This window comes from Falco peregrinus, chromosome 9 (genome assembly GCF_023634155.1).
Source record: "Falco peregrinus isolate bFalPer1 chromosome 9, bFalPer1.pri, whole genome shotgun sequence".
NCBI classification, from domain to species: domain Eukaryota; kingdom Metazoa; phylum Chordata; class Aves; order Falconiformes; family Falconidae; genus Falco; species Falco peregrinus.
In genome coordinates this window covers 20534530-20544252 of record NC_073729.1, presented here as the reverse complement: position 1 = coordinate 20544252, position 9723 = coordinate 20534530, and the positions used below count along the sequence as shown (strand labels likewise).

Sequence of the window (9723 nt, the reverse complement as noted above, 5' to 3'; positions counted from 1 at the left end):
CGAACGGGCAGTGCCCGAATCCGCCCGAAAGCGACCGAACCGGGCCGAGCGCTCCGATCGCACCCGAAGGCAGGGGGGACGGGGGGAGGGCAGCGAGCTCCTCCCAGGCGCGCGCAGCCGAACGGTCGCGGCGCACAGGCTGCCGGGAAGCTGGAGGACTGGCAGGCGGCGGGGGCGGGGCGCCAAGATGGCCGTTGTTGTGAGGCGAGGTGAGCGGCGCGGCGACAGCGACAGCTCTTTCCCCACCGCGTCCTGGCGGGCCGGGGGTGGCTGTTTCCCACCGTGTTACCGGTTACCTCTCGCCGCCCCAGGTGGGGGGACGCAGCGAGAGCGAGGCGGGGGCCGAGGTCGGGCTAGGCCTCGGCGACAAGCCCAGCCCGATAGCCATATCGCGACAGCCCCGACACGCTGAAGTAAATGCTGGCAGCTGCGGGCCCTCTGTCAGCGTGAGCAGGGGCTTGGCGCTTGTGCGGGCTGAGGAGCTCCTTTACCCACAGGCAAATCGCCTTCCTCAGGCTCAGTGATGGCCCTTGAAAATTAAAGTCTTTATTTCAAATTGAGAACTACAGGGATTCAGAGGGGGGAAGAAAAGTTCTTCAGTAGTGTGGTAAAAATGATGATTTTCCACTTCTTTCAAAGAGGTCGAAGGTTTCCCCCAGAATGTAAATCTCAGACAGAGCTGGGCTTGAAAACTTCGGCCTGAACAATCGGCGTTTGTGAAAGTCCCAAAACCAAGTTGCTGCAATGCAGTGCACTGGGTAATGTTAACTACAGCTGCTGCATGCTTTTAATATAGTTTTGCCGTTAAAAAAATTAAACCAGTTTTTTAGAAAATAGGCCACGTTCTAGCTCAAGTAACCGCACACAGTGTCACTCAGTCATTTCCAAAATCAGTATCAGCTTGGATAAGTAGTCAAAGCTTTTGTTGTATTAAACACTGCACTGGAGTGTGGCATGTGGCTGTTCCCTACAAAGCCGCCCAGGAAAGTCAGCAGGATTTGGCTAAAGGGCTGCCTGAGAGCAGGACTGGGAGCAGAGGCATGCCTACGTGCAGAGCCCGTGTGGTGGACAGCTCCGTCTGCGTAGCCGAGCAGCTTGGAAAGACACAGTCCATGCTCATCCCCAGTGCAAACAGCTTATTGCCTGGGAGTTACCCTCCTACTTAAAGCATGTACACAACTGGAAACAAGGGGCATTACGCTTTGGGTTTTTACGGTCCGTACAAGCATTCAAATAGGCAGAAATCGGGTGCCAGCCTGCACGCAGTGGGCAGTCACTACACCAGGTCTCACTAACGCGAATGTCCCCCCTAGCAGAAAGTTGTTCTTGCTGCTGCAACTTTGTGTGCTTCATCTAAATGCTTTCAAATTGTTAATGTGCTTTTTGTTTTTCCCTCCTGTGCCAGAATGCTCACTTTCAATTTAAAAATCCCCCAGCAGCAATCCAGATTTCATTAATCCTAGCAGTGAGACGATCTCAGGGTGTTGCTATTAGCAGCCTGCTGTAATACCTGAAATTATATATTCAGCTGGCATAATAATTACTACTTAACTGCAGTATCTCTTTCACGGGCGTGTTGTGGGGTTTAAATGTTTAACCTGTGTGAAATGTCCCGCATTGCTCTGGGGGAGGCAGCATGTTCTAAATAATAGTGGCTATCAAACTCCTCCTCTGAACAGATGCAGGAATGTAGTCAGTGCCCTCTTGTGGAAAATGATTTAAAAGAAAAAAAAATTTAAAGAGAAAGGTGGGGAACTGTCATTAGGGCGTTCACTAGGGATTACCTGTACGGTAAAACCGTAGTACTCTAATTATATGGCAGGCGTCACGACAGTGTAGCTACCCAGCACGGATGAGGCTACACCAGTACAGCTTAGTGTTTAGTTATACAGAAAAAGTTCATATCCAGCCACTTCTTGCGGAATAATAACACGTCTACGCATGCAGTCATGGTATTTCAAATTAACATCTGGCTTCACAGTCTCAAACAACTTTAAAATGGAGACATCTCCTTATTGCTGTGCAAGACAGGAAGCATATCATCTTGATGTATGAGAGTTTATACCAGGGTATAAATACAACGCATATTTTAACCATTAGTCGCTACAGAACAAGGTGTGTAGTGAAACCTTTAACTCCCCTTCTGCAAAAAGAAATAAAGCATTCATCAAAACGCATTTTAGCTGAAAGAAGGGACGAGTCTGTTAGGAGCCTGTAGTCCCTTTTACAGAAAGTAGAGAGGAAATGAAGCACATCCAGGAGGCGTTTCAGATCACAGACAGTATGAATCACTTTCTAAAATTGCTTGCCTATTTCCACTGTGTTCCCAAATTGGATACCTTAATTAGGTGCCTAAAGTTAGTGGGGACTAATTTGGGCCCAACTGCATAAAACTATTAGGTGATGAGGCCATTAACCTCAGGAAGCCCGGGGATGAAGATGGTGAGGTGAATATGTCCCACTGATTTGATGATAATGAGATGTCTCTAAGATGATAGATGAAATGGTCTTTCACAGACAGTTTTGCTCTCTGTCAAACAGAGATCGTAACTTTTCAATTCCCCATGTGTCTGAAGGAAGTTGAGAATATTAATGAGTTACTGAAGAGGTACTTTAGCATGTTAGTGCCATCATGTTGCAAGGGAATTTTATCTGTGTTTTTGCAGAAAAAAAGAAAAAGAAAATGCATTGTCTAGCTTATAGAAAATATTTGGTATGATTTCTGTGGGTGATCAGCACATATTAAGGTTTTACATAGAATGACTTCGCTTTTGAAGGGAACCGGTTTGGAAGGATGTGATTTAGAGGAAGCGGGGAGCCCTGTGTTCTACATGAATGCTTTCTCACAATTTAAAACCAAATGGTACATTCTGGTTCCCTTGCATGTTTCCCTTGTTCCTGCATAGTTAGAGGGGATGAAGTGTCATCTGCTGTGAAAGGACAGGATAAACAAGTTCTAGGTAATGCCTGTGTACTTTATGCTTTCAAAGAGATGGGTTCCTCGGTGAAAGTTACTTTTCAGAACGGGGACTTCCCCCAGATTATTTTAGAATTCCTGTATTTGAAGAAGTTATTTTTGGAACCTGAACTGCATGATATGAGAAAATAGTAAGTCTTCCAGTGAACTGAAAAAGAAAGAATGTTCTACAAGCACGCTTGACCTCTCTAGTAACATCAGTTGTTTGAATGTTTCTGCAGCACTTTTGGTAAATATTTAGACTTGTTTTCTTTTTATTTTTATCCTTCTTGACGGAAAGGAAGAACTTCATCAGTCGTATCCTTTTTGTACCTTTCATCTCTCACATGCGGGAATCCTGAGGAAGACTGGCTGAAATGCATTCGCATCTCCCTGCCTAATAAATCTGCACAATGCTATTTTTGTGTTATTCTTGAGTTTTCCATCACTGTCCATATGAAGGAAAACTGGTAAAACATTTCTTCCAAGGAAAGATGTTTTTTGTAGCATTAGCTGGGATTTAGCTGAGAGTTTGCCCTGATCAGCTCCCACTCATGCAGAAAACCCTTTAACCCACCCTGCAGTCTTGACAGAGGGCTGGCAGCCGCATTTTATGGTCACGTAACTCTCATGTCCTTAGGAAGCAAGGCTAAAAATGGAATTTGTGGACTGAAGAACACAAACCCCATGCAGCACACCTCACAGACAGCTGACACAGCTGAAGAGGTAGTAAAAGCAGCTTTCAATAGTACTTCCTCTCCTCCCATGTTAATTCACCCTACCTTTACTCCTGCCAAGATCTAAGTAACTTCTGAGAGGAGACACCCTTGGCTGCAGAGATTTCCAGGCTTAGAACCTATCAAGTAATTTTTTGTTCCACCTTCCTGCAACTGGAAAAACAGAAACCCCTGGTTCTGTTTTAATAAAATGAGCTTCTCTGGGAACTGGAACACATCCACCGCATGCGGGTGGGTGCACTGTTCAGAAACTGGATGGGCAGCTCCTGTAGAAGATGCCTGGGATGAAGTCCCTGCTTGGAGATATTCAGAGGATTTGAGAAGGGCTGGGGGAGAGAGAGGCGTATAAAGAATGTTTTGAGTCTAGAAAGACAGATGTAGAATTAAAGCAGCACTGATGACTTCCTTATATAAATTATATTGTATTATTGAAGGCTAAGGCAGGCATTTGGTGTCATTTGGTTATCAAAAATCTATGTGAATGGCCAAACTTTCTGGATTCTTGGAGCCACATTCCAACTTCCTCATGTGGTGGTGAGTGCCAGGACATCCTACACGTCTCCTATGTTGCATTAATAACATGCTGCAGTGCCTTGAGAGAAAATAATTCCTTCAGTACTTGTGTACCTACTGTGAGGAACTGTGCCTATGCATAGGGGTGGGTGGGCTCTTGAAGACACCTGGCTGTGTGGTACATCCCATAAACCAGGCCTTTCAGCTCCTGTTGCGGTCAGAGAGGGAGCTGGCACAGTTTAATATCTGACTTCATCCCGCCCTGTTTGGGACCTGCTTGGCTAGGAAGGTGCTCATCTCCACTGACTCCAGAGGGAGCCCCGGTGATGAGGTCAGGCTGGATGCCTGACTGTAGGGTGGCTGTCTTGGGGTGGCTACAGGTGAGAGGAATCTGCCCTGAGCCTCCAAGTAATTTCTCCCTATTCATACAACAGCGTGTGCCGTACTCCCTGTCCTCCAGGGGCATTCTGAGGGTGTATTAAGGATTGTGGAGCTCTCGGTCGGATACCTTGGCAGTAGATCCACACAGACAAATAACTAAAGCGAAATATTATGTTGTACTATACAACTGTTAGTTTTGTGAGCAGTGAATTAAGGAAGTCTGTTTCTTATCAATTTGCACCTCAGAGTTGAGCTTGTGGCCTTTCTCAGACTTGTAACAAAGACAAAGCACAGCTTTCAGACTTTCCATCATGTGGGCAGTAACAGGGCCTGTCTGCTTCACAGAGCCACCTATTTTCAAAAACCTTCAGGAATGTGATGTATTGGAGTCTGCCAACCCTCTGTCAACTTGCTTAAGGCTGACTAAGAGGTATAGAAGTTGTCTGGGGAAATGTACACATGGACCCACCCCCCCCACATTTCCTTAGGCTAACGAATACCCTACTACATACCAAATACATTTTTTTAAAAAAGGAACTAAAGCCAAACCTGAAACAACTAGCTTTTATCCTGACTCCTGGTGTCTGCAATCTCAAGTTACTTTCTGAACCCTACCACTAAGCCAGTCATAGTTGAACCATAGTACAAAAAGGCACCACAGTGTATTTTGAGGTTACTGGGAAAGGGCAATTTTACGAAATGGACCCCACCGCATTGCTATGAGAAATCCTTAACAACAGTCTACCAGTTGTCATCTGTTCCTTTACAGCTTCTATTTTATGTAAATGGTATTTACTACATCTTTTACTTCTTGGCAACTCTTGCAATGATTGTTTATAAAAGTAAGTTGCACGTGTTCTAACACAGAAGTAGGCTGTGTGCTGATGACACGGCTGTGGTTTGTCTGTATGCCTATTCTATTTTCCTATTTACACTGTGTTATTCTACAGGTCAAGTTTTCAGTTATCCAGATGATTTTTTGGCTCCAGACCTTGCTTTGCTTCTCATTATGGCTATTCTTGAAGTGCTCCGATTATACTTCGGTATGTCGTGTTACCAGTGTGCCTTTTCAGTTGAATATCATCTTTAAACATTAATCATTCTGATATAGAGTGTTTGTCAAACAAAACATGCCAGTTTAGCAGACTAGCAGGTATTTAAGGGACTGTTCATTTATGTCATTAAACTTTATCTGACTGATCAACAGATTTGGTCAGAGGGTCAAACAGAATTTGCTCTCATATGAAATATAATCTATAATGCCATTAAAAAACAATAGCTGGGTTGTCAGAAAGCAATATAAGTGGGACAGCTGAAATGCTGTTTACAAGTGAGCGTGACTTGTGAGTATGAACACGTTGAAAAAGAGATTTCCATTCACTGAGGCAACAGGGCTCCTTTCAACCGCTCCAGCAACATACACAAGTAGTTAAATGGCTGGAGCCTTGTGGAACAGGTAATGCTAAGGACGTCCCTGAGCAGGGTACACCTGCCACCACCACAACTATGCCTGTTCCTTTCACTCCTGAAGACACATGCCAGTTCCCACATCTTCATTTCACTAAGGCAGAACAGTGTAAAGGGCCTCCTAACCCCTTCATAAAATTTCATAAAGTCCTTTTTTAAAAAAAATGAAGTTACTGTTAAAATCTGTGCTCAATATTCCTAAGGTATTTATGCAAGGTGGGTCTCTGTTGAATTTAGCTGTAGGGGTGAATTCAGCCGGCTGCCTTAAAGCTCTCTGCATATGTTTGCTTGGAGCCTGGTGGATGAATAAAGAAGTGAGTTTCAAGTCTAATGTAGTTAGAAAGCAAAATCTAGTGAGCCTGGCTTGGAAATAAGAGGAAGAGGAAAATGCAAGGGAGAGATAAGTGCAGCTTCTCCACAATGATAGTAATTTGAAATACAAATAGGTTAGCAGGGAATATAGAAGATTCTATATTGCGTAAGATTTTAAAATCAGGATTGGATGCTTTTAGATGTGCGTTGCAGTCACCAAGTTCTCATGCTAAGTGCGGAGCTGGGGGAGACTGAGGGGAAGTCTGATGGTTGACTAAAATGCTGAGTGATCAAAATGGTTGCAGCTTCAGAGCTGATTATCTGTGGTAAGAAAAGGTAGGTGTCGCGACTTTGAGTACCAACTGATTGCTCTTTATTTAGATTCACTTCAGTCAGCGAGAAACAGACTGTCCGTTGGTGTTTGGGTTTGTTCTTACATTCACTTGACACAGCCTTGATTCAGGCCGGTATTTCTATGTGATCTGAGCTGTAAGAATTAGAGTGTTTTTTTGAGCAGGAATACTTCTGAACTTATGGCTTGTCATATTATCAGAAGAAATCAAAGACTTATAGCAGCTTTTTGTTTCCTTCCAGGTTCAAAGGGTAACCTGACAGAAGAAGAGGCTCCATTAGGGCTCAGTCTTGTGATCACTGTTGGGAGCGTGATTCTGTCTGTCTATTTCCTGGTGTGGCAAACTTACGTGCTGAAAGCAGACGTCATTATAAACGCTGTTCTTCTCTTTACATATGGGCTTGAGTCAGTACTAAAGGTCATAGCCATTGCTGCTTTTGTCAGCTAAACCCTAGCAGTTTCCAACATGTTTTCAACACTTTTCTTCTATAAAAGAGTGGGTTTATATTTCAAATATTTAATAATTTTGCATATAAAATTCCTGTAAAACTTTCCTCTGTTTAAAGCACAAAGTTTTGAGGGGCAGAGATCTCCCTGATGGGCCGGTAAAATATCCTGTCTAGCAGCTGTGTCATGCTATCTCATTGGATAGCTTACTTACAAGCAAAGGCAAGAGATGATTCAGCAAAAACACTTAATGCTCTGCTATTCATCAGGGATCAATACTAAATATTCATTCCCCACACAGAATAGTAGCCAGGGCATCATCTAGCTACGTGCTGTTGAGATACGAGTTTTCACGCCATAGCAGCCACGTACAACCAAAGTGACACAGAAATGAATCAGGCCAATATAGCATGAACTCATTTCTGCCTTACCGCGTACACCTTCATGTTTGAGGGCACAGTTTCTCTTCTGCTCTCATTTGTGTTCTCAGACCCCAGTGGTAATTTCCATGACTTTAGTAGGGCACTACCTGATTTATCCCAGTGGGAGAGAGCTGAATTAAGGTTTGTGCGTAGCCAGAGAGCTGAGCTATGGGGTTTAGGCAGCTGGTTCGTACTGATGGAGAGGCCAAAGGCAGTAGTGTGAGGGTATTTTTGTTTAAATAGAATGGTCTAAGATGGGCATAAACAGTCACCATTCACTCAGCCTTCTATTTAAAAGTCCAACAGAATGTTGTCAGGTGTACTTCTGTTTGGTGTTAAATGCGTTTGTTTCCATGATTCTGGAAACTTTACGACGTTCAAGCCTTGAACTGTGTGCAATTTCAGATTTTCACTGTATCAAAAATATGCATGTATTAATGTAACACTTGGGGAGTTTGCGGGGCTTTTGTACAAGCAGGTTTTATATTCAGAATTTCCTGTTTTTCTATTTATTTATTCAAATAAATAATGTTTTAGATCTAAGAAATGTTTGAAGTGCAGAGCATCTTGTTCAGATCCTAGGCTACAGTTAAACTGCACAAAGGAAGACTTGGATGAGACTGGATCTGTGCAAGAGACTCTTCTGCTCCTGCTGCCACTGCATGTAGGTTGTTCTCCTGCACAGGGAAAGCTCTGCGCTAATTTGCACCAGCCAGGGGCTGAAAATAGAGTGGTGTGGGCCCTGTATCGCCTCAGCCATGCTACTGGTTTCTTTCTGGTGGTGGTAGAAGGGAACAAACGATGCAGAAGTTCCTGCAGAAGGGCCCAGTTTCATCCCTCGGTCATACCCAGGGGAGCCACTGCCAAAGCCAGGTCACACCAACTCCTGTCCACGTTACACCACCCAGCAGTCAAAATCAAAACAAAATCATACGCATTGGCACAAATCCCCTTGGGCCAGATCCTGTCACGTCAGTGGCACAACCAGCCTTTTGCTGATCAGCAGGGACAAGGCTGCACCCATGAAGGCAATGTAAAAGCAGCGGAACTGGGTGCTAAGGAGCCAGGAAACTGAGTGGCCAAATGTTTCTGTGCTTAATCTGCACGAATCAAACCCCCACCCATTTGTCCTTCCAGATTTGCCTGGCATAATGGAATGTACTCATCACATCACAGAGTTGTTATGAGAAGTGACAAACGCACCAGGCTCTATCTACCCCGTTAATGACGAAGGCATACCGAGCAAAACCCCTCTCTGTGCGAGTACAAATATAAGCACAAACTTTTTTCTGGTATTTACACCTGCCTTACACAAAGGTCTGGTAATAGAACATCTTACAGGCTTTCAAGACAATACAGCAGAGTAGTTTTTTACCTGAATGTAGGTGGTACAGCAGATGGGGTCACACATCTCAACTTCAAGTCGCAGCCTCCGTGCTTTACCTTCTTTCCTTCTCATGCTCACTACAAACAAAAGAAACACAAAATCTTAGCACAGCTGGAGGTAGCAGAGACCCCAGGTGTAGATTCAGGAGACACTAGTAAAGCTGGTAGAAAGTGTTCCTACCCAGAGGTGTTTGACCCCACCACAGATCACTACCCCCTCAACTACAACCCTACAACCACTTGTGATGCTGCACCATAAAACTGGATCCCTGGCCTGATCTGTGCAGAAAATAGCCCTCAAAAATGGTTCTGATGAAGGTTTTAATTAGGTGACAGCTGCCATGTTTTTGCCTATCCCCACAGCACAGTACGAGTTTGGGAGGCAGAGTAAAGCAGCCTCCTCCTCAAGCTTTATAAAACAATGTGGTTTATACATATATTATATATATATGTTATAAAATGTTGTGAACCCTTTGCTCCCTAACCATCACCTAGATGAAAATCAAGAATCAGCAGAGAGTGACAATGCTTGCTCATAGTCAGCAATGGGGTAAATATACACATATGATAATAAACATAAATGTTGGAGCTTGTTTCAGAGTACTGCCTCATGGCTTGCAGACGGTCACAGAGCCCTGTCAGTGCTTGCTCAGTGTCAGCTGGTACCAGCCTGGATTTGCACCCTCAAAAGGACAGGGCAGCTCTGTTTCCGTTTTCCAGTTTAAGATAAAATTATCCATGAACCTTCTT

At 44.2% G+C, this 9723-nt stretch overlaps 1 protein-coding gene across 1 annotated transcript; it reads left to right on the top strand.

Moving 5' to 3' along the window:
• Positions 1-99: 99 nt before the first annotated feature.
• On the top strand, positions 100-8891 carry TMEM80 (transmembrane protein 80). The gene is made up of 5 exons (XM_027795267.2): positions 100-209; positions 3258-3274; positions 5336-5429; positions 5538-5630; positions 6961-8891. The coding sequence occupies exons 1-5, from the start codon at positions 188-190 to the stop codon at positions 7164-7166; spliced, it is 432 nt and encodes a 143-aa protein (XP_027651068.1). The 5' UTR covers positions 100-187; the 3' UTR covers positions 7167-8891.
• The last annotated feature ends 832 nt before the right edge of the window (positions 8892-9723 follow it).

Bases quoted from the DNA above. Each gene is read 5' to 3' on its own strand.
- TMEM80 (XM_027795267.2), top strand. From the start codon at position 188: ATGGCCGTTGTTGTGAGGCGAG. The intron at 5,430-5,537 runs GTAAGTTGCACG...GTTATTCTACAG, and splicing joins TGCAATGATTGTTTATAAAA to GTCAAGTTTTCAGTTATCCA. The intron at 5,631-6,960 runs GTATGTCGTGTT...GTTTCCTTCCAG, and splicing joins AGTGCTCCGATTATACTTCG to GTTCAAAGGGTAACCTGACA.